Source organism: Sorex fumeus, unplaced genomic scaffold (genome assembly GCF_029834395.1).
Source record: "Sorex fumeus unplaced genomic scaffold, SorFum_2.1 ptg000111l, whole genome shotgun sequence".
In the NCBI taxonomy this organism is placed as follows: domain Eukaryota; kingdom Metazoa; phylum Chordata; class Mammalia; order Eulipotyphla; family Soricidae; genus Sorex; species Sorex fumeus.
In genome coordinates this window covers 9,895,001-9,919,546 of record NW_026606168.1, presented here as the reverse complement: position 1 = coordinate 9,919,546, position 24,546 = coordinate 9,895,001, and the positions used below count along the sequence as shown (strand labels likewise).

Below are 24,546 nucleotides of genomic sequence, written 5' to 3'. Positions count from 1 at the left end.
TACCCCTTCCGCTGTCTAGAGCAACGATGATACAAGGTGGCAAGAGAATAACTTGCCATCAGAGGAGTACGCCGTCTCCAAACAGCTGCCGGATGCCTCTGCTGTGGAAGTAAAATATTTTATGCACGAGGCCGCAGGAGACCGAAGGGAGCTCAGATTGCCCGAGTCGAATTTCCTAGGGACGGCTGGCCTGCAGAGATCCACGGCACATCACCCCGGGTCGTAGGAAACAGATTAGCCACTGCCAAACAGACCGGCCGTGCGTCCTGGGAGCGCGGTGCGCTGCGCGGCTCCCTGCGGCCTCCGCCCCGCCCCCGTCCCCGCCCCGGGGGCCCAGCCCGGGAGGCTCCGAGGGAACCCCCGCACGACTGCGCGCGCAACCCCGATGTCGGGGCGGGGGGGAGAAGGAGCCGCGCGGCGCGCGCGCGCTCCATCGCCCTGGAAACCACCGCGCGCGCACACGTAATCGCGGCGCGGCGGGCCGGGCCAGCCCCGGCTTCGGCAGCAACAGCAGCAGCGGCGGCAGCAGCAGCAGCAGCAGGAGGGGCTGACCCGCCCACTCGCCCGTCGCTCCCCCGGCGGGTGGGCGTGCGCGCCGCCCAGTCCCCCTCGGGCGGAGCGTCCCCTGCCCAGCACGCGCCCCGCTCGCGCGCTCCCCGCCTCACCCGCACCCTGACCCTCCTCCCGCATTTGTGCGCCGGTGCAGCAGGCTGGGGGAGCATCCGGGCATTTCTGCTGCGGAGCGGCGATCCGGGCGACCGCGGCGATCCCCGAACTCCCTCCCCATGGCAGGGACGACGCCGGGCGCCGGCGAGAGGGGGGCGAGGCGTTAAGCCCGAGCCGCGGCGCGGCGGGGTCCCGAGGGAGGCGGAGGGGGAAGCGGTTTTCGCGGCTCCGGGAGGGCCGGGCTCGGGGGCTCGTTTTCGCCGCGCTCTCGCCCTCGCCCATCCGGGCTCGGAGATGCATCTGCATCAGGTCCTCACCGGGGCTGTCAACCCTGGCGACAACTGCTACTCCGTGGGCAGCGTCGGGGACGTCCCCTTCACGGTGAGCGGCGTCCGGAGTCCGAGGGGTGGAGCGTGGGGTGGGGGTGGGGAGGCAGGGGTCGGGACGCGGAGGCCGAGGCATCCCCCGCACCCCGATCCTGGTCGCGGGCCCACGCCTCCCCGGGAGGCTGCGAGGTGCGGGTGGGCCTCGCCCGCCGCCCCCTTTTGCAGCCGGGCCGTGGGGAGAGCGTGGGACGGAGAGTGCTCCGGCTGCGGGTGGGAAGTTACCCGGCTCGGGGGAGGACCAGCAATCGGCCGCACTGTCCGTCCTCTGCAGACTGGCCTGGGTGGTGGTGGCGGCGGGGGTCACCCGATGGGCTGGGAGCTGCCCGCGGCCCCGCGCTGCGGTACGGGAGGGTCGCGGCGGCGGGCGCCGGGCGTGCGTTTCGCACCTGCTCTGGGCCGGGCGCGGGGCAGACGCGGCTCCCGGCGCCCGCGGCTCCCCGGGTCCGTGCCGGTCGGGCGGCGGCGGGGAGCGGGGCTGCGTCCCCCCGGAGCCGCACTCTCAACCCCACCCAAGCCGCTGCGCTCCCGAGCTGGGGGATCTTCATTCCCCAGCCCAAGATTTTATTCTTGGAGACTCGGTCCTGGAGTCTAGAGTCGGAAGCGTTTCAGGACCGCCGGAGCGGGGCCGGCGAGGGCGCGCAGGGAGCGCTTATTTATCACGAGGTCACAGCTCGGTGGCCCTCTTGGGTAATGGGAAAAGAAAAAATGCACTTGCAAGGCAGGCTGGCGGGTTTGTTTTTAAACTATAGCGGTGGAATTCGCCCCCCCCCCCCCACGCCCCCGGTTAAACGAGAAATGTGTATGTAAATAACGTGTTGGATAGTCTTTGGAAATCTGGTGGGTGATTAAACCTTTCTGAGGATGGGACGTGGCCAATTGAGCTAATTCGAATCAAGCCCTCGGGCTCCTTTTGCCCCTAGATAGAATCCCACGGGTTAGTTAGGATGAGGCTGATTTTTTTTTTTTTTTTTGGTATTTCGTGTATATGTTTTTCCGTAGAAGAATTTAGGCAGTGAATACACTGTTATTGACAGCCATTCTGCTTGGTAACATTGGAAATCGCATCATGGAAGGCTTTTTAGGCTAAGGGAACACTTCGATGTCTGCTTTCCAACTGCATGTTTTTGAAGCTGCAGAAAATAAAACGCCTGTAAAACTGCAGAATCATTATGTAGCACAGTGCATTCTGGAACAGAATTTATCATTTGGAACATTAAAAACCACCCCATCAGATATCATTTTGGGCATTTAAAATTATAAAAAATATTTGTTGCTGCGGGGGCGGAGGGGGGGGCACGCCCTGCAGAGCTAAGGGCCCACTGTCGCTCCAGGCAGTGTGTGGTTGGGGGTGCACCGGGCCACACCCAAGCTGCACATGGGGCACCATGAGGTGCCTGGGCCAAACCTAGGTCTTCCACATGTGCCATATTTCTGCCCACTCCCCGTTTCAAATTTTAATTAGTAGCTTCTTGGCTTTGTTCCAGCGGCAGGCACCCATTAGAACTCTAATTTGCCTGACTTACTTGTGACAACGTGTCCTTATCATCAGGGGTGTGCATGTGATCCACAATATTCATACAGAATCCAGCTTGAGCGTCCGGTGTGGAGAGATCTCTGGGGCATGGAGAGAAGGAATTTTCCTCTCCTGCAGTTTTGTGTAGGTGGAGAGGAAGTTCCCCTGGGTTGGACAAGCTGGCTTCCCTTGTGAAGGGACAAATCTGGCACCTTGGGGCTTGGGGTATTTCCACATTATTTTGACAGTGGTGTTAGTTTTCTGTTTTCTTCTGAAATGGAGAGGTGCCTCTCTTTAAAGGCTACATGGTTTCAGATGCCATCTGAAAATGCCAGTGGAGGACTTGTTAGGACTACTCAGGCGTGGGCATGCTGTAGCCCCCTCCCGCCTCCCCCGCCCCCCAGTCCTGGGGAGCATCTTTTAGCATGGCCCTTATCCAGCTTGCCATCAAGTCAGCTCCCTCTGCAGGCTCCATCAGACTGACCCCCTTTCAGGACCTTAGCTATCACCTTTTTCTACAACCTTTTCTATTTTTTTTTTTGCATTATTTAATACTTACAGACTGGTCTCCCTGACATTCATCTCTTCAGTTCTTCCTCTTCACAGCTCTTGGGATAATTTCAGAATTATACCTGTTCCTAAGGGCTGTTAGGAAATTCAACTTTTCTGAGATGGTGCCATTGTAGACTTTTTTTACTCCCCCCCCCCCCCCCCCCAGCACACACACCATTTTTCAATTAATCTTTTTTTGTTTTGTTTTGTTTTGGGCCACACCTGGCAGTGCTCATGGGGTTACTCCTGGCTCTGCCCTCAGGAACTACTCCTCGCAGTGCTCAGGGGACCTTAAAGGCTGCTGGGGCTAGAACCTGGGTTGGGCTATGTATAAGGCAAGCCGAACTGTCATTCCAGCCCCCTCAGTTAACCTCTGATTAGTTTTACTCTTTGCCTTGATTCCCCTGCTACAGGCATGCTGATTTTCCTCAGCTACCTTATGGGTTATTTTTTTGGGGGGGGGGGAATTATAGGATTGAACCCAAGACCCCAGAATTGTGAAGTGCATGTGCTACTGTTCAGCTATTCCCCAGCCTCTCAGTGATTCTCAGCTGGGGACATTTGGCCCTTGTGAGCCCCTAGGATAGTCCAAGGGGGCCATGGTATGAGTCAAGAGAGTCAGCCTGGTGGACAGGGTGCGCTCAGGAAGGAAACAAGGTTGGAAGGAAGTGATAGTTGGAAAAAGGTTGGTTGCCCTAGCCTACATTTTTTTAAATTTAATCACTGTGAGATACAATTACGAAGCCTTCATGTTTGAGTTTCAGTCATACAATGATCAAATACCCATTCCTTCACCAGTGCACATTCTCCACCACCAATGTCCCCAGCATACCCCCCTTTCCAACCCTTCCTGTGCCTCTCATAGAGAGAAAATATCCCCCATATTCTCTCTATTTTTGGACTAGCCTACTTTTTTTTTTTAAATTTTGGCCACATCTGGTGATGTACAGGGGTTACTCCTGGTTCATGCACTCAGGAATTACTCCTGGTGGTGCTCGGGGGACCATATGGGATGCTGGGAATTGAACCCAGGTTGGCTGCGTACAAGGAAAATGCCCTATTTGCTGTGCTATTGCTCCAGCCTCTAGCCTACATATTTTTGATTTACAATGAGAGAACCTCTCACTTTCCATCTTCCCAGGCAAGCCCCACTTTCCACCTGGTTTCCAAAGCCTGCTTTTGACGCTAGTAATTTTGGCCCTGTGACATTTACAAATCAATTTTGCATGCTATCTCATTTTAATATCTTAGTTTTGAACGCGCTGATCCAGTTATAATTTTGTTGTGAGTTAGAAGTGAACTTTTCAACTCTGAATAGATTTATTTGGAAAAAAAGAACAAGAACAAGCTACTTCCAGGTGCTCTAGTATGACCTAAGAAATATTTGAATGCCTATATTGGTATTAGTTTTATCTTTATAAAAAAAAGGTGCCTTTCAATGGAGAGCTTGGTCATTTGATTTGTGAAGCCATCAGTGACAACACGTTAGTTCTGGGACAGGTGACTGAAAAAGGGGGTCAGCCTGGGCTGTGATGGCGGTCTTATGACTCCTCTCTCATCTGGGGTGCTTTCTCTGTAGTAGGTATCTTGAGCAGAGTGCTTGCTCTCAGGGGCCTGGGTGTGCAAGCTCCAGTCTAGGCTTCAAATCTAGTTGGAGCTGGAGTTGAAGCAGAAGGCTTTCTTGCATCTAGCCAGTGGTTGTTTCCATGGTAAGCCGAGGGTCTTTTTAAAATAGAGTAGTTCTGTATAGATTTAGTGAGATGATGTGTGTATATGTACATATATATATATACACACACACAGACTTGTTTTATATTCGTATATGTTGCAAAATAATTACCTTTATATTGTTAACACCCACTGTTTTATGTAGATAAAGTAGAAAGAAAATAAAAAAAGAATGATAGAAAAAGTTATTCTTGTTCTAAGAACTGAGGATCTACTCTGAGTTTCAGTAGCTCACGTAGCTGTTAGTCATACCATCATTCTGTAATCTACACTAGTAGCACTTGTTTTTTTACATAAGAACTCCTTTACCAGTTTACTACCTTCCTCCCATTTTTTCACTCTTCACCTCATGCTTTTGGTAACCATAAATTTGATATTTTTTTCTATGATTTTTCTCATTTTTTGTTTGTTAAGCAAACTTGGCCAGTAAAAAAAAAAATAAAATAGAGTAGGTCATTCATTTTGGAGTCTATGTATGGTCAAGTTAAATATTTTATTTTTTATTTTTTTGCACTGCAGTGGAACTCAGGGCCTCACATAAGCAAGGCTGGAGCCATATCCCAGATTTTGAAGCATTCATGACATTATAATGGAAAATGGTGTGTTATATGTATATACACATATATAGTACTGAATGTGTGTTGAGTGGTGTGATCAGTTGGGCTGTGAATGGCTGATTATGTCACTAAGGCTCAGTCTGTGCAATGTTGATCTGCTGTTGTGGTTTGTAGTGGATGATCTTAGTGATATATGTAGTTTTATTTCTAAATTTTTTGGGGGGGCACACCCCGTGATTCTCAGGACTAACTCCTATGCTCAGGGATTACTTGTAGCAAGGCTTGGGGAACCATACGTGGTGCTGGAGATTGAACCCTGGTCAGTTGTGTGCAAGGCAAGTGTCTTACCTGCTGTATTATCTCTGAGGCCTCAGTGTGTGTAGTTTTAGTGATAAAGTGAGCTGTGCCATTTTTCTCTTTGTGTTTTGGCTTTATTTTGCCTTTAAGACATTTTTCTTTTTGGGGGGGAGGGGAGGCTTGGGCCATACATGGTGTGCTCAAGGCTAACTCCTGGCTCCTTTGTGCAGAGATTACTCCTGGTGGGGCTTCTTGGGGCACCAAATGAGGTGCTAGGGATCCATTGCATGCGGTCCCTGCATGCAAGGCAACTGTCCTAAGCTCTGTACTATTTCTTTGGTCCCTAAGACTTTTTTGGGGGGTGATGGGGGATTTGGGTTATACCCAGTAGTGTTCAGTGTTCAGTCTTTTTGCTCAGGATTTACTCCTAGTGGTGCTCCCAGAACCATATGTGGTTCTGGGGATTGAATTGGGTTGGCTGTGTGCCGGGCAAGCATCTTCTCTGCTGTATCATCTCTTGGCTCTGTAAGGTGTTTTTAACTATCTTAAATTATCTTGATAAAAATAAATGAAAATGATATTTTGGGCCACACCCAGTGATGCTTGGGAAACCATGGGGTGCTGGGAATTGAACCTGGACGGAAAGCATGTCCCACAACTCTCTAAGCCAGCTCTTGGCCCATAAATGCATTTTTAAAAATTGAAGCAGTGATTCACAAGGTCGCACATATTTCTCAGGGGTACAATTTTATACCTCTTCAAAATATGCTAAGATACAGCACGACCATCAGAATATCCATGTTCCTCTGCATGGTCCATTGGAGCCCTTCCCCATAGTGAATGTTGTTTGAAGATTTAATAAATTTTTGTTTCTGATTATTTTCTGAAAAATTGTTTTCTTTTATTTTTTCACTTTTCTATACGCATTAAAATATTTAAAATAATGATGGCCAAGATGACTATTAATATAATGTATATATTTTCACTATAGATGGTATTTCTGGGCAAATAGGGGCAATTATTTTATTTTCAGGGAGTATGTGTTATTCTGATAGAGATTTAAATATCTCCTTATGATGTGCATATTTAGAATTCAAGGCAGATGGAAATCATATGTAGTTGGAAAGATAAATTTCATGGATGCTTGACATAAGGAAAGACAGGTATTAGAGCTTTTTAAAATTTATTTTTATAAATGTGTTTAGGATGATTTATTATAGTCAATATTCCAACACCAATCCCACCACCATTATTTCCAACTTTCCCAACCACCACCCAAGCCTGTCCCAATGGCACGCCCTAAATCATTTATTTTGTATTTTTTGTTATGAATAATTTGCTAAAAATGATAAAAAAAATTCCTTAGAAGTTTGTGAAGATTGCACCCTGGAGCAATTAAGCCCTTGTATAAGAGATTATTAACATGTTGTTATAGGTTAAGCCGAGTTTGTTAATATTTTCTTAATTGAGATCGGTTACCTTCTACTTTACATCCCATCCAATGTGGTGTGTGACTCCTGGTGTATCAGTGGTGCAGAGTATGAGATGTCACGCAGCCCCGTGCTCCAGGAATTCTAACATTTCAAATAGGGTGATACAGTTGGAGTTAATTTTTTAACTGGATGGTGACTTTGGAGTTTAGAAGCATCTCTGCAGCTTGTTGCTCTCTTTTGAGATTTTGTTTATGAGTCTTTGGATCATGGCTGGTTAATGAGCTTAGATGGCACCAGAGGCAGTTCATGGGCGTGACTGCCAGGCTCCCAGGAGATCAGGGGCATAGAGGGAGGTCGTCCGTCCCCAACTCTGTGAGAGCCTGGGAGATTTCGGTCATAAAACCCGCATACCTGAGTTTTTCAGAAGATTAATTCCTGGACAAGGCTCATCCAGAGTCTGTGGAGTCCAGCCATCACATGACGGTGATTGGGTTCTGGAGGTTTTCAGCTGCTGCCAGGGTTCTGTTTGTATTAGAGCTTTCTGAATGGCAAGAATAACAAGGCAGAGAACATGTAATATAAAGAATGAATTATTGGGTGACTAGTCTCTTTACAAAAGTGACTTTTTGGCTTATTTTGAGCCTCTAAACGAATGCTCAGGGGGCTGGACAATCCCCTGGTGGTCCAGAACCACACGGGCGGTGCTGGGGGACTATATGTGGCGGTAGGCATTGAACCGAGTTGTCAGATGCTGAGTATTCTAACCTATGTACTATCTCTCCTGCAGCCACAAAAGTTATTTTTTTGTGGGGGGTGAGGAACATACCTGGCTATGCCTACTGGCTTTATACTCCTGGGATCACTCTTGGATCTGTACTCGGGGAATCACTCCTGGTAGAGTTTGGGGGACCAGTATGGGGTGGCTGCTGTCAAGTCCTGATTGGCCTGTGTGGAAGGCAAATGCCCTACCTCTGTATTGTTTCTCCAGACCCACAAAAGACTTTTTTTTTTATGGGATGCTGGGAATCGAAACCAGGTTGGCCGCGTGCAAGGCAAACGCCCTACCCACTGTACTCCAGTCCCATACAAAAGACATTTTAAAAAGGAAATTATTAAATGGACTTTATTAAAAGCAAATACCCTGGGCCGAAGAGATTAGTACAGGGACTAAGGTGTTTGTCTTACCTCCAATGGCACTGGTTTGATCCCCATATATGGAAGAGCCCCTGAGCATCACCAGATGTGGTCCATAACCAAAAAAGTGAGTATCTTCTCTACACGGGTAAAAGATAAAATTTGTACATATAACCCATTGCCTTTTATGATAAAATTGCTGTATTCTGACGTTTCTTGACTTTTTAAAACATATTTGAAATATACTGGAGGTTGATAGAATGAAGAGTTAGATGATCATGTTATCTGATGTTTTTTTACTGGCATTTATATATATATATATTTTAATTCGTCTGTAGTTTAATAACATTCCAGTACTGTAATTATGCTAGTGTCAACCTTTGAAAGTGATCAGTCTGATTATATATTTACTAAGTACTGAAACTGTGGATAGGAAGAAAATGAAGACATATTCCTGATTCCTGAGAATTTATTACAGAAGTGTCGGGAACTTGGTAACCTAGTAGGAGAGTAAGGACATGTACTTAATATCAGGTGTGACATAACATGGTTTTGTATATGCCTAACTGTATGTTTTAATTCTTTTTTAAAAAAATTTTTATTAGTGAAACACCATGAGGTACAGTTGTAGACTTAGAAATTTTTGTGCTTGGGTTTCAATTATACAATGATCAAACACCCATCCCTCCACCAGTGCCCATTTCCCACCAGATGTTTTAATTCTTGTGAAAATTCAGGAGCAGCAGATCCCTTTGGCAGTGGGACTGGGAACTGAACAGAGAAGTGCTCGGCAACAGCTGTCCCTCGGTTAACAGTGCAGCAGAGGGAAATAAAGGTAAAACTTCTAGCATGGAGGAGCAGAGAAATATGGTACAGAGGATAGGGTTCTTGCCTTGCCTGTGCCCTACTCAGATTCGATTCCCAGCACCACATGTAGAGCCTGGTGAGGGATGTTCCCTGAGCAGTGAACACCTTGACCCTGGTCACTGCCAGGCGTGGCCTCAGAACAAAAACAAACACAAAAAGGAATTTAGACTAGAGCTGGGAATTTAGCTCCGTGGAAGAGCATTTGCCTTGAGTCTGGGAAGCCCTGGGTTTGGTCTCCAGCCTGCAGTGTGGGATGGGGCAGACTTGTTTTTCCAAAAGAAAATGGCCCCTTTCTGTTCTTGATTCTTATTTAAGTTACCAAGTTACAAAATTTGTGGACTTGTGTTTGGTGTCAGCTTGTCGGTGAATATGAGGCTGGATCAAATCTGAAGTTCCTTTGGAGATTGCTAATTTGCTTTCCTGCTTCTACTGAGAAAACCTATGGCAGCTAACCCTAAACTCATTCAGCTAACCATAACTTCTCTCTGGAAATATTGTAGAGGTGGCATTGGTGGGGGAGGGGAGCGTTGGCAGGGGAAGAGGCAAGGAGGGGAGGGGGCAGAGATTAATCACAGAAACTTTTTTTTTTGTTTCTTTTTCATTCTGAAAAATGAGTTTTTATTTAGATATTCAAATCTTGAATTATCTGGGCTGCTCTACATTTGCAGGCGTATCAGCACCAATGTAGTTATGGTGGGGGCTCATTGGTCTGGAGCCTTCTGTCAGACATGGCCCTTTTGTTTGTATGTGTAAAACTGTATCCACAGAGTCTTTCAGCTGTGTGAAGTAGTTATTGCTTGTTCATGATTGTCCTCAGCCTCGGGTAGATGGAGTTGCCGGCGTTTGCCACAGCATCCTTTGGGTGAGGAGTTGGGGGTTGATTCAGTGTGATAGTTTATAGGTATTTTTTTTTACTTTATAATTTTTATTATTTGGGGCACATCCAGTGGTGCTCAAAGGTAACTCTTGGCTCTGTGCTCAGAAGTCATTCTTGGCACTATGTATGGGATCATGTGGGATGCTGGGGATCAAACCTGGGTCGGCTGTGTGCAAGGCAAGCACCCTAGCCCCTGTACTGTGTCTCTCCAGTCCCGACAGGTAGATGTTCAACCCCCTAAAAATGTTGACTGTTTTCACTTTCTTAGGATTTGGGCAATTTAAAGGATGGCTTTAGAAATTATAATCAGCATCTTAACTTGGATCTTGGGGAAATTTTTAGAACAAATCAGGCTTAATATTTTATCACGGAGAGAGTGGAAGATGTTGGTATTATAACCACAAGGGCACAGAGGAAAAGCGAGTCATGCTTGACCAATTTAATTTCTTTTTATAATGGAAAGCCACACAGTGCTTAAAAGGGGGGATAATAATAGAGAATATTTGTCATTCAGATTCACTAAGCCTCTTTTAGCCTGTGGGTTATCCTTTCAAAAATGTTTGGAAACCAAATATTTTGTAGACATTTGATAGTATTCAATCTTGGTGGAGTTGTAAAATCCTTTGCTATTACATTTTTGGTGAGGAATTATAAAGTATGTCACAGGATGAAACCTCTTATGAGGAAGCAGGTAAACTTATAAAGCTGGCATGATGGTCTTTATTTTTTATTTCCAAGATAACTTACGTTGTAACTAACTGTAGGACTTAATGTATATAAATGAAACCAGTTTCCTTTTTTTTTTTTAAATCTCAGACCTTCTTTTTTCATGATTGCCAGGGGCTCCTTTATTTCTCCCTTACATCCCCATCCTAAGTGCAGTTAAAATATGATGGTTGGACTAGAGCCATAGTTCAGAGGTTAAGGTTCTTGTTATTGCATGTAGCCAACCCTGGTTCATTCCCAGGCATTGCATATGGTCCCGGTAGTCTAGCCAGGAATGATCCCTGAGCAAAGCTGGGTGTGGCCCCCAAACAAACAACAACCAAAAGCAAAAACTATGATGGTTATCTTATATCCTCTGGGAAGTCAGGAGCTTTAGGGTTTAAAGGCTGAAGCTATAGTTCAATAGATAGGGTGTTTGCCTTGCATGCAACTGACCTGAATTTGGTCCCTGGCCTTTCATATAGTTCCCTGAACACTGCCAGGAGTGATTTCTGAGCACAGAGCCAGGAGTAACCCCCGAGCATTGCTGGGTGTGGTTCAAACCCAGAACCCCCCCCTCCAAAAAAAAGAGCTAGTGGATAGAGATGTACTCTTTAGACATAGCTCATAATCATTTGGTGATCATGAAAGGTATAAAAATATCTTTAGCTTGACATTGGAGGTGTATTTCATTAAGGCAGCTTCCTCTAACGCTTAATTTCCTCTAAAAATTGAGCTCTCCCAGGAGTAACAATTCATACTAATTTGTGACGTATTCTTCTTGTGACTTCAGGACAAACTCAGGAAATCTGAGACCCTTTGGGCATTAGGTAAGAGGGGGACAGAAAGATACAGACACACACATGCGCACACACACACACACACACACACATGCACTCACACAAACACAAACACATAACTTAAGGCCCGAGACATGGCTCGAAGGACTGAGCACATGTTTTGTGTATAGGAGGGCTGGGTTCCATCCCCAGCACTGTATGGGCTCCCGGGCACTGCCGACAGTGATTCCTGAACAGTAAATGTGGTAGTACCATCAGGTCTTCGATGGATGCATCTGATGCTAGCGTACGTGCATTGAAAGTACAGACGATCATTTTTGTCTTCCTTCGTTGTGGCAGCCTAGGTCGGCCTTGAGATTTTGTCGGCCTCTCCTTTCTCATCCTTCTCAGTGCTGCCATGTCGGTGAAGCCTTCAGGGTCAGGTGAATGAGACCAGTTGTAGTTACTGGTTTTGGCATATCGAATACACAGCGGATAGCTTGCCAGGCTCTTCCGTGCGGGCGGAATACTCTCGGTAGCTTGCCAGTCTTTCCGAGAGGTATAGAGGCTTTTGGGGTGACCTCTAATCACCCTTGTAGGTGTTACCATATTTGAACCCTATCAAATATGGTATGACAATTCCAGAAGACGGGTATTTAGTGTCTTATGATGTGTCGCGCCGGTCCGGAAAGCGTCCTGGAGTGTGGCGACGGCTGGGTAGTGGAAGTAGTGTCGAGAGTGGAAGTCTGCCAGTGGGGTATTTATCTGGGTAGGGTGGGTCTCCTGTGCACAGTTCGATCCCTGGGTGGTTGATGGAAGCAGACAGGGCAGGGTAGGGTGGGGCTCCTGATTAGAATCCCTTTGTCACCTGTGGTGGTGGGAGCAAGCAGAGAAGCTCTGTCCCTGGGTCCGCCGAGCCTGGAGTCCAAGGTCTCAGAGAGTTCCGCTTACCTTGTTCTGTGGGTCTTCAGTTGTGCGTGGGTCTCGGCCGGAGCTGCCGCGCGGGTCCGGAAAGCGTCCTGGAGTGTGGCGACGGCTGGGTAGTGGAAGTAGCGCGAATGATCAAGTACAACATCATTGGTCTGACCGAGACAAGAAGACACGAATCTCACCATGCCGTTTTCGACACTGGAGAAGAATTGTTCCTCGGAACATGCGATAAAAGAGGTGTTGGAGGCGTCGGTGTCCTTGTCAACACAAACTTGGCCAAGAGCATTGATTCATTCGAATGCCTAACAACCCGAATCGGACGTTTACATTTGAATAGATGTGGCTCACTGCCTGCAGTTTCTATCTTCGTTGTCTACGCACCAACATCTCATTATGATGAAAGAGAAATCGAGAAGTTCTACATGGAGCTAGAGAAGTTCTATAAAGAAGACCACACCTTCTACAAGATCATTGTGGGTGATTTTAATGCCAAGATAGGACCGAGAAGATCAGCTGAAGAACTTCACATCGGAACCCATGGCCTAGAATGGAACGAACAGGGTGAGAGACTGTCTGAGTTCATCATGTCGACCAAGACCATTCATGGTAACTCACAGTTCCAGAAGGCAGAATCTAAACGATGGACATGGGAGTCTCCCGGTGGACGATTCCACAACGAAATAGACCACATCATATTCAATCGACGGTTTTGCCTGACTGATGTCGCTGTTGTCCCAAAATTTCGAACGGGATCGGACCACCGTCTCCTTCGTGCAAAATTCTACTTCACAGAGCGGGGAGAAAGGGCTGCAAAGTTCAAAAAGAGAACTCCCAGAACGACCACCAACTGGGAACTCTTTGGTACTATTGCGGCAACATGGGAAGATGCCATTGTTGACAACATTGACGAGGAATACGATCGACTGGTTCAGCACCTCCATGAATGTGCGAGGAACGCCAAGAGAGAGATAGCCACAAAAAGTCGCCTATCTTCGAAAACTCTTGAGCTAATTCGCCAGCGTGGTTTGGCGCATGCCTCAGGCAACCGCAAGCTAACGTCCGAGCTTGCAAAGCAGTGCAGAGATGCGATCAAGGAAGACCTCAAAGAGAGAAGAGCAGAAGTACTGGTAGATGCGGCAGAAGCCGGGAAAAGTATTCGTAACGCCCGCCTGTCCTTCGCCAACTATAAGACCAAGATGACTGCCCTCCGACGTCCTGATGGATCCATCACATCCTCCAGAATGGCAATGGAGAAGATTATCCATGACTTCTACTCAAATCTCTTCGATAGCCATGTCCACTTGCTGACATACCAAATTCCACAGGATGGGTATGTCGTTCCCAACGTTCTCCCTTCCGAAATCCGACACGCCATTTCGTCAGTAAAGAAGCAAACAGCACCCGGCCCAGACAAGGTCAGACCTGAACACCTGAAGAACCTGCCGTCAGTACTCATCAATACACTGGCTCGGCTCTTCACTCGCTACCTGTCTGAATGCAAGGTTCCATCTCAATGGAAAACCAGCAGGACCGTACTACTGTTCAAGAAGGGAGACATCCATGACATTGGCAACTATCGCCCGATCTGCCTATTGTCTGTCATCTACAAGTTGTTCACTCGAGTCATCCTGAATAGGATTGGCAGAACACTAGATGAAGGACAACCATGTGAGCAAGCAGGGTTCCGCAAAGGATTCAGCACCATCGACCATATCCACACGATAACCAAACTCATTGAGGTTTCTCGGGAGTTCAAGATGCCGCTCTGCTTAACGTTCATTGATTTAAAGAAGGCCTTTGATTCTGTTGAGACGGAAGCGGTCATTGAAGCCCTAGCCAATCAGGGCATTCAAGCCCAATACATCAGGATCCTCCGTGAGCTGTATTGCGGATTCACTACCAGGATCTCACCATTCTACAAAGAAGTGATCGTTGATGTCAAGAGAGGGGTGCGGCAGGGTGATACCATTTCACCAAAACTCTTCAGTGCCACCCTCGAGAACATCATGCGACGACTGGAATGGGAAGGAATGGGAGTGAAGATAGATGGTCGGCAACTACACCACCTCCGCTTTGCTGATGACATTGTTTTAATAACACCAAACATCAGCCAAGCGGCACAAATGCTGGCCGACTTTGACCGTGAGTGTGGAAAGGTAGGACTACAGCTGAATCTTACGAAGACAATGTTTATGAGAAACAGCCTTGTTCCTGACGCCCCATTCGCTCTCAATGGAACGACCATCTCCGAATGCAACAGCTATGTGTACCTAGGTCGAGAGGTCAACATGACAAATGACCTGGCACCTGAGCTGCGCAGGAGGAAGAGAGCGGCTTGGAACGCCTTCAAGAACGTCGAAGAAATAGCTAAGAGGACGAAGAACCTCCGGCTCCGGGCACATCTCTTTGATTCCACTGTTCTTCCTGCATTAACATATGCCTCAGAGACCTGGGCCCTACGCAAACAAGATGAGAACGCCATTCAGGTCTCCCAAAGAAGAATAGAAAGAGCTATGCTTGGAATATCACGTTTCACTCAAATGAGAGAACGAATCCGGAGTTCTGACATCCGTCGACGATCAAGGATCAGGGACGCTGTCTCATATGCCAAGGTGTCGAAAATCAGATGGGCTGGTCACGTAATGAGATTTAAAGACGACCGTTGGACTAGAGCTGTTACTGATTGGATTCCACGGGATGTCAAGAGACCGCGTGGCCGCCCACCTACCAGATGGTCAGACTTCTTTGTCAAGGTCATGAACGATCGGTTTGAGGCCCTCCATGTTCCCGGAGCGAAGAGATGCCATTGGGCTACACTAGCACGCGACAGGGACAAATGGAGACATTACTGGCGCCCGCTCGAGCAAATCGACGACTAACGGGAAGTTAAGTGATGATTAAGTGAAATGTGGTAGTAGTCCCAGAGCAGAGGCAGCTTCTACCAGAGGCTTCCTCCTCCCACCCCCACAAAAGGCGATGTGACTAAGGGGCTGGAGAGTTAGCTCAATGGGTTGAGTGTTTGAATTGTTTTTGTTTGGTTTTTGGGCCATACCTGGTGGTGCTCAGGGATCAGTCTGGTGGGGCAGCAGGGACCATATGTGGAAGTGAACCTTGGTTGATTGTGTGCAAGGCAAGTGCCCTGCCCACTGTACTATCACTTGCTTTGTTTGCTGGAGGCCTGGAGCCACGTGATCCTCTCAGCATCATTGCTGAGGAATGACTCCAAGCACTGCCAGGTATGACCCAGAAAACAAAAAAAAATACAAAAGCAAGATGTGAACAGCTATAGCTTGTCAGCGCTGAGATGCCTCCTCGAGAAACTCTGGGAGACTGACAGTCCCTGAGAGGGTGGTGTGGTCAAGTTGGCCAGGCAGGGGGGTCTTGCTCCACAGGATGAGAATTGGCCCCACACCCGGACTGCTTCCACGGTGCTGCAGCTGTGCCTCTGGGGCTCAGGACCAGGCTCTGTAAGGGTTTATAAGAGAAACGGTGCCTTTCCAGCGGAGGCTCCAAGAGCATCACCCGTTGGTTATCCAAAGTCTGGAGGTGCCAGAGATGGTGGAAAAGAACGATGCGGAGATACCATCCTGACGTCGCAGGGACTCAGAGATCCAGGCAAAGTCACCAGGGAAGAGGCAGCTGCCAAGAAGCATGAGAACAGCTGATACTGGGTTAATGAATTACTTCATAAAAAAACCTCTCAACCAAAAAACAACCTGCTGAGCAAATGGTCAGACAATAAGGCGGAAGAGACAGTGCAGGGGTGAAGATGCATTCCTTGCTCCATCCCTGGCACTGTGTCTGATTCCTTGAGTACCACCAGGAGTGCTCCCTGGCTACAGCTGGGTGTCGCCCACTTCCTCCTGGAAACCCCAAGAAGAAGTGGGTGGAGGATGTTGAATGGACACTTCTCTAAAGCAGACGTACAGATGGTCAGCTGTCACATGAGAAGACGCTTATTTGTCACTGTGCAGTGCTATCATTCTGTTAGTGCACGGTTTATCTATGTTTCCAGCAAGGTCCCCTCTAACATTTTTGCTGGCGGCTTTACACTGGAAGCAGTTTTATTCCTCGTGGGATATTTGGCTATCATGTGTGAGTCATGGGAGGTCAAAATATCAACATCAGCAGAGCTTAGAGGAAGTTGATTCCAATCCTCATGGATGACCTTTACCAGCAGATTTCATCTCATTAAAGCCACTTTGTCTGGGTATGTTATATTTGCGTCATGGGATTGTAGCAATTTATTCACATCTTCAGCTGCTTCTAGTTGTATTTCTCTATTTTTGCCCCATGTATATATGCTAGAGTGCTGAGCCCCTCAGAGTCATTCATGAAAGTTGGAATCATCTTTTTGTTGTTGTGATTTTTTTTTGGGGGGGGGGCTACACCAGGCAGTGCTCAGGGTTTTTTTTTTCCTGGCTCTGTATACCCCTAGGGATCACTCCTGGTGAATGCGAGACCTTATATAGTGCCAGGGATGGAACCCAGGTCAGCCATGTGAAAGGCAAGCATCCTACTTGCTGTACTGTTACTCTGGCCTTGGAATCAGCATTTGTTGTTTCTGGTTCACATTCCTATCTGATGGTACTGGGGGCCACAGGGGAGTAAGCCTGAGCCTCCTGTATGCAAAGCTCTCAACCAGGTGTGTGTTAAAAGTGGTTAGTAACAAAACCAAGTACATGACCTCACATCACCACCACAACAAAGGAAAGGAAGCGTGTGTGTGTGTATGTGAGTGTGTGTGTGGGACTTTACATTAAAAAATATCTTGGAGGCCAGAGAGGTGGTACTGTGGGCAAGGTGCTTACCTTGCAGGCAATTCGCCTGGGTGAGATCCCTGGCAACACATATGGTCCCCCAAACCCTGCCATGAGTGATCCCTGTGCATGAAGCCATGAGTAAGGCCTGGACATTACTGGGTAAGACTCCAAAATTAAACAAATGTATTTTTGGGCTGGAGCAAGAGTATAGGGATTAAGGTGTTTGCCTGGCATGCATCCGAACCTGGTTCTGTTCCATACCACATATGGTCTGAGCACTGCAAAGGAGGGATCCCTGAGCATGGCTGGGTGCGGCCCCTCTCAAGAAGCACCAGTCACATTGTACTTTATAAATAATGAGATTGAAAAGTCTAAATCCATGATTCTTGTGCTGAGGATTGTATGACATATTAGACATGAAGGCATCATGAGTCTTGTATACACCCGTCAGGATGCTTGGGTGACCAAGTGTACTGCAGCAAGTAGTAATTTGAAACTAATCTTTTCCTGAGCAGTAGTCTTAAAGTGGGCTTAAAGTGTTCAGTAAATTTATTTTTTTCCATATTGGGAACAGATGGGCTGTCACCCAGGTTTTGTTGTTCCATTTACAGAGCCCAGGAAGAGTAGTAAGGACCCTAAGCTCATTGGAAAGGTAAATGAACATGGGCTTCAACTGAAAGGCACCAGCTGCGTTTGTCCATGATGAGAATCAACTTGGAAGCCAGGAGAACCCATATTTGGGAGCTTTGAAGCCAGGCATGGTTTTAGATGTGAAATGCCCGGATGTTGCCTTCTAATTAAAAACCCTTTAATTTGCACCGTACTGTAGTGAAGGCACCTTCACCAATGATCTTAGCCAAATCTTTATGATCATTTGCTGTGGCTTCTGCAGTGGCTATAGCTGTTTCACTGTGAACGCTGCTTTTATAGAGATGGTTTCTTTGCTTCAGCCTCAACCAACTTCTACAGGATTCCAGCTTCCCTTCCAGCTTCCCCACCTTTTGCATCCTCGATAGTTGAGGAGAGTTAGGCTCTAGCTCTAGATTCGGCTTCAGTTAAGGAAAAGGTTGGACAGTGTTTGATCTGTACATACCACCTAAACCCTCTGTCAGCTCTTGTTCCTTATTGTTCATACAGTCACTGATGTAGCACTTTTCATGCCTTTCAAGAACTTTGCATGTGCAACTTGTCTTCTCGGTGCAAGATTTTATAGATAGTGTACAATCTCTATTGTATAGATAGACATAAAGATTGACATTAGGTCTAGGCATTCTACATGCCCTCCTCACCAAGCTTAATCGTTTCTTGCTTTTGATTTAGAGTGAGAGACTTGAGATGATTCCTTTCATTTGAACATTACAGGGTTATTCATTTAGTATTGTTGTATACTAGGTAATGCAGCCTTGAGGGGAGAGAGCAGGGGAATTGCTGTTGGGTCAGTCCGAACAATGCACACATGTGTACACACACACACACACACACACACACACTGTTGGGTCAGTCAGAACAGTGCGCACGTGCACACACATGCGTGCGCATGTGTGCACGCGCGCGCACACACACACACACAAACACAGTTTCCTGTCTTATTTGGCCATGATTTAGGGTGTCCCGGAACAGTTACAGTGGACATATTAGACATTACAGGTTACTACATTACTATAACAGGTACAGTAACATTAAAAGTTATGAAATATGGCAAGAATGGACTAAAATGTGACATAGATGGAAAGTGAGCACAAGCTGTTTGGAAAAATGGCGTCTATAAACTTGCTAAGGTTGCCACAAACCTTCAGCTTTTCTTTTTGGTTTTGGGACAACACTCAGTGGTGCAAAGGGCTTATTCCTAGTCCTGCGCTTAGGGATCACTCCTGGCAGTGTTCAGCGGACCATACGTGGTGGTGGAGATAGGAGATTAAACCAGCTGGTCATGTACGAGGCAAACTCTTTAACTTCTGTGCTATCTCTCTAGCCCATAAAACTTCAGTGTGTAAGAACGATGGAGTGCGGTGAAGCAAAGTGCAGTAAAATAAGTTATGCCTGTAATACTTATCTTCTGTTTATTTATCTGGGGACCTAACCGGGGCCTCACACGTGCAAACCATGCACTGTAATTATTATTATTATTTTTATTATTATTATTGGCAATGATGGGAATCATGAAGCAAGGCTTGTGCTTGACTGCTGAACTGCATCTGCCTCCCCCGCCACCCCCACCCTGCACTGTTTCTTAAAAAAAAAAGAATAGTAAAGAAGAGAAACTTAGCCTTCAGGAGCCTATCTGATGCTAAGTTAACGTTTTTCCTTAGTGAAGTTAGAATCTGTGAAATTTCAGGTCTGTAGCTTCTAAATTTCCTGTGGTTGGATATTTGGGGAAGGTGATGGGAGGGGAGCATTCAGAATTCAGGTTTTTGGCCACATGTGTGTGTTGGTGCTTGGGAGTTACTTCGGGCAGTGTTTAGGGGATCATGCAGTGTTGGCATCAAGTCTGGATGTTTGGCATGCAAAACATGTTCCCTCTGAACTCTTTTTCTGTGTATGTTTTTTGATTGTTTTCATTTTTTTTTCATCCCTGCCACACCTGGCACTGCTCGGGGCTTATACCTGGCAAAGCTCAGGGGACTGAATATGGTGTCAGGGATTGAACTGGGTTGGTGGTCACAAGCAAGGCAAGTACTAACCCCCTGAATTATGTCTTCAGTTCCTGGATCTGTTTGCTAAATAGGGAACATCCCCCAGTGATGATCACTCTGAGGCTCAGTGCTTGGGCCCTTGGTGCCTGAGGGCTCTGGGCCATACCCAGAAGTGCCAGCTACACCTGGAGGTGTTCCAAGGGGCCATGTGGTGTCTGGGAACAAACTCAGGGCCTTGCACACATAAGGTAAGGGCTCTATCACTTGATTCACATTCCAGCTCTTCTGCTTAATTCTTATTTAATTTTCTCTAGGGCCACACCTGGTGGTACCCTAGAACTATTCTTGGCTTAGTGTTTAGGGGACCATGTTGTACCAGGCCTCAAACTTGGGCATCCTGCATGTAGGAGCCCTTCCTTTGGTCCCAGATAATTTTTCCTAATCCATGGGCTTATCCTATTTTTAGGATCATGTCTAATTAGCTCTAATTTATTGCATTGGCCAGTAGTAGGTTGTCTAAGAAAAATAGTCAAAAATTTTAAAAACTTTTATTTTTTGGTTTTTAGGCCACATTCGACAGTGCTAGGGCTTATTCCTGATGCTGTGCTCAGGGATCACTCCTGGCAAGACTTTATCATTGTATACCAGAACCTTGAGCTCCTGGGGGAAAAGGCAGCTGGGATAGAGAAGGGACCACTAAGTGAATGATGCTTGGAGGGCTCATTCAGGTTGGGAAATGCGTGCGGGAAGTAGACCTTAGGCCAAACATGATGGCCGCTTAGTACCTGTTATGCAAACCATAACACCCAAAAGCGGAGAGAGAATAAAAGGGAATGTGCCAGCCACAGAGGTGGGGGGTAGAGTGGGGAGGGAACACTGGGAATATTGGTGGTGGGGAATGAGCACTGGTGGAGGGATGGGTACTCAATGATTGCATTACTGAAATGTAATTATGAAAGTTTGTAAGTTTCTAACTATCTCATGGTGATTCATTAAAAAACTAAAACAACAAACTTTGAGCTATACATATATCTGTACATACATATGCATTCACTAATTCATCTCTATGTATGTTCTATATATTTGGTTTGTTTTGGGGCCATACTTGGCGGTACTCAGAGCTTACTCCTGGCTCTGCACTTAGGGTTTCCTCTGGCAAGGGTCAGGGAACCATAAGGGGTACTGGCGAGTGAATCCAGGTCAGTCATGTGCAATACAAATATACTACCTGCTGTACTGTTTCTCTGATCCCCCTCCATGTATTTCTAGAGAAATGCAAGGATATTTGCTGTAAGGATATATATTATTCCCACAGAATGTGCAGAGCTGTATTGCTTATTTGAATGATATCTTGTGGTACATATTACCACTTACATGTGGTACATATAAGTGAGTGTTTATAAGTAATGCAGATGAGTGTATCATAGTTACATACCCATGAATAAACACATGAGCAGTTGTTCAAGACATGAAAGGATACATAGCGTGATTTCTTTTATACAAAGTTCAGAGGACATATAAAGTAGATCATTTAAAATTTTTTTAAGTCTTTTTCTTAATTAACACAATTAAATTATTTAAATTTCTTAAATAACAAAGCTGTTCATGATTGGGTTTCAGTCATATGATGATCCAACACCCGTCCCTTTACCAGTGTATATTTCTCACCACCAATGTCCCCAATTTCCCTCCCATAGATCATTGTTTAGGCATGTGTTCAGGGGAAGATAAACCACAGAGGAAATATAAAAGCAAGGAGGTGATTTCCCAGAAAGTTAGGGAAGTATTCTTCTGCTAGAGGGAGAGGAGTGTGCTTTATTTATTTAGTTAGTTGTTTTAGCCACACCCAGAAATGCTCAGGGGTTGCCCCTGGCTCTGCACCCAAAAATCACTCTGGGTGGTGCTTGGGGGACTACATGAGTTGCCAGGGATTGAACCTAGATTGCCCGCATGTAGGGCAGATCCCTACCCACTGCACTATCAATCAAAAAGTGTGCTTTAGAAGGAACAGTCTTGGGTTGCAGGAAATAGTTTCTTCTTCTCATTTTGGGCCATGCCCAGAAGTGCTCAGGGATTATCCTGGCTCTGTGCTTAGGGATCTTTTCTGGTAGGCTGTGGGCACCATATGTTGTGCTGGGCACTGAATCCAGGTGGCCCAAAGCAAGGCAAATGCCTTTCTTCCTGTATCTCCTTTTTGGAGTGATGATACCACATCTTCATTTCTTGTGTTTTGATGTATATCGGACTTATATACAACTACATTTCACAAAATACAGTTTAGTAGATTTTGTGAGAGAGTAGATATAGAAAGTATGTTGTCTGTTGTTTTGATGGCGGGATGGAATATAGGGCCTCGCGCCTGTAAGGGAAGTGCTCTAACTCTGAGCTCATCCTTGGCTCATTGTCTGCTATTTTTAATGAGAATCATGAATCTTCCTTGCAAATTAAAAAACAAAAGATGCACAGACAAAATTTTGTGTGGAAGAGACCAGGTCTTCTGAAGCATTATGGCTTTTGTGCCGGGTTTCAGCCTTGGCTCAATAAATACTATTCAAAAGGACTTTAATTCTTAGGCGATCATGCTGTCAATATTTACTAAAATGGAAATAGAGCAGGGCAAAAAAAAGTAGTGGGGAATTGATTGTTAGAAATAAAAGGAGCTAGGGAGATAGGTCAAAGGGATGGAGGACATGTTTTACATGTTAGAAGCCCTGAATTGATTCCCAATACTATGTCTCACCAACCCTTGTCCCCCCGCACCACTTCCACTCCCAAAACATGTACATTTAGTGCTGGTTGTAGCCTGGTGTTCCTTCAGTATTGCTAGGGAGGCCTTTCTCTGTATAAAACAATACAGAAGAAAAGTAGACAAATCTAGGAATCAAGCTATTGTTATTGTCTCTCAAGAACTTGGTCAACTTGGAGGATTGGTTATGCTGTCACTAGTGGATTTTGAGGCTGTTAGGGTCTAGTCCCATCTCACTCTCTGTTTAATCTGTTAAAACTGGCTTGTCTGAGGATCCTACGGATTGTGTTGGCCTCCAGTGTGACTATGAATACAGAAAAGAAGTATTCTCTTTATTTATTTATTATTATTATTATTATTATTATTTGTCTTTTTGGGTCACACCTGGCAATGCACAGGGATTATTCCTGGCTCAAGCACTCAGAAATAACTCCTGGCGGTGCTTGGAGGACCATATGGAATACTGGGAATCGAACCCGGGTCGGCCACGTGCAAGGCAAACAGCCTACCCACTGTGCTACATGTTATTATTTCATTCTTTGGACAACCTGGCAGGCTACTGAATGTAACCTGCCCACACGGCAGAGTCTGGCAGACTCCCCATGGCGTACCCAATATACCAAATACCAGTAACAATGATGGGTCTCATTCCCCTAACCCTGAAAGAGCCCTAAATATGGCACTTTTTAAAATCTCAGGGCTAGGTCGAAGGAGACGTTACTGGTGCCTGCTCGAGGCAATCGACAAACAATAGGATGATCGTGATCGTGATATATATATATATATATATATATATATAATTTTATTTTTCTTGGTTGTTATTTTGGGTCACACCTGGATTTGCTCAGGGGTTACTCCTGGATCCTGGGCTTCCTGTGTGCAAAACATGTGCTTTAGCCCATTGAACTATATTTGGTCCCTGGTTCATTTTTAGAATCCAGACACATATAGATTGCTGGCCAGTTGACAGCTTTTGGTATTAAATTCTTAGCCTTGGGACCAAGGTCAATCTCTGGTCCAATTGATTGTATTCAGTGGAAGTTACTCATCTGTCCGCCAACGTGGCCATTTCAGAAGGACTGTGCGTACAATGATTTTTGCCTAGAAAGGTCTGTGTAAGATGGACAATATACATAACATGATAAAGCACACATTTTTTATGGGACCTTTTGATTTCATTAAAAATTTTAATATTGCAGTAAAAATTGTAATGGTAATTATAAGAATGTTAGATAATATAGACAATAGTACCTACATATAATGAAATAATATATTATGTAATAATTATATATCATAATTATATATTATATTAATAGTAATACAGATGATAGATATAATTGTTGGATAATTAAATGTTAGGTAATAATGTTAATCATTTCTTAGGATAGACTATTAAGATAGACTTAATCAAAGTACTTTTTAATTTCCTTCATTCCTGCCCTTCCTTTCTCCCTCTTCCCCTCCCTCCTCCAGTGGTGCTCTGTACTCAGGGATCACTTCTGGTGGGGCTTGAGGGACTGTATGTGGTGCCAGGAATTGAATTTGAATTGGCAACAAGCTGGCACCTGTACTATCTTTTTGGTTTAATTCACACTAAGTTTCTTAATTCATATTACTAAATTACTTTTCAGAAAAGTCCTGTTCTTTTCTGTTTTTGTTTGGGGACCATACCTAGCAGTATTGGGGCTATTCCCTGCTCGGTACTTGATAGTTGCTTCGAGCAGTGCTCAGGGGACCACGAAGTACTGGGGATTGAACTAGGGCCTCCTTTCCGAAAAAGGCAAGTGCTTGGCCTGTGGAGCACATTTCTGGCCTAGTCATATTTAGAAAGATATTCAGAGGTATATGAGAATGAGAAGAGGTGTACCCTCCTCTTGTTCATGTTTTTGCTTTACTTAAGATAAAAAAAAAAAGTACATCTGACTCTCCGGTGCTCCATAGCTTTACATATCTGGGTCCAAGGGACTACAGATGTTAGTG

General features: G+C 45.9%; 1 protein-coding gene across 2 annotated transcripts in view; it reads left to right on the top strand.

The window, feature by feature from the left end:
* Positions 1–960: 960 nt before the first annotated feature.
* The window catches only part of DMXL2 (Dmx like 2), a 135,431-nt gene continuing 111,845 nt past the window's right edge, over positions 961–24,546 (top strand). For both annotated transcript variants that reach the window (XM_056135412.1, XM_056135411.1), the window contains exon 1: positions 961–1,047. In XM_056135412.1, the coding sequence (XP_055991387.1) occupies positions 961–1,047 (87 nt within the window). The remainder of the gene's footprint in view (positions 1,048–24,546) is intronic.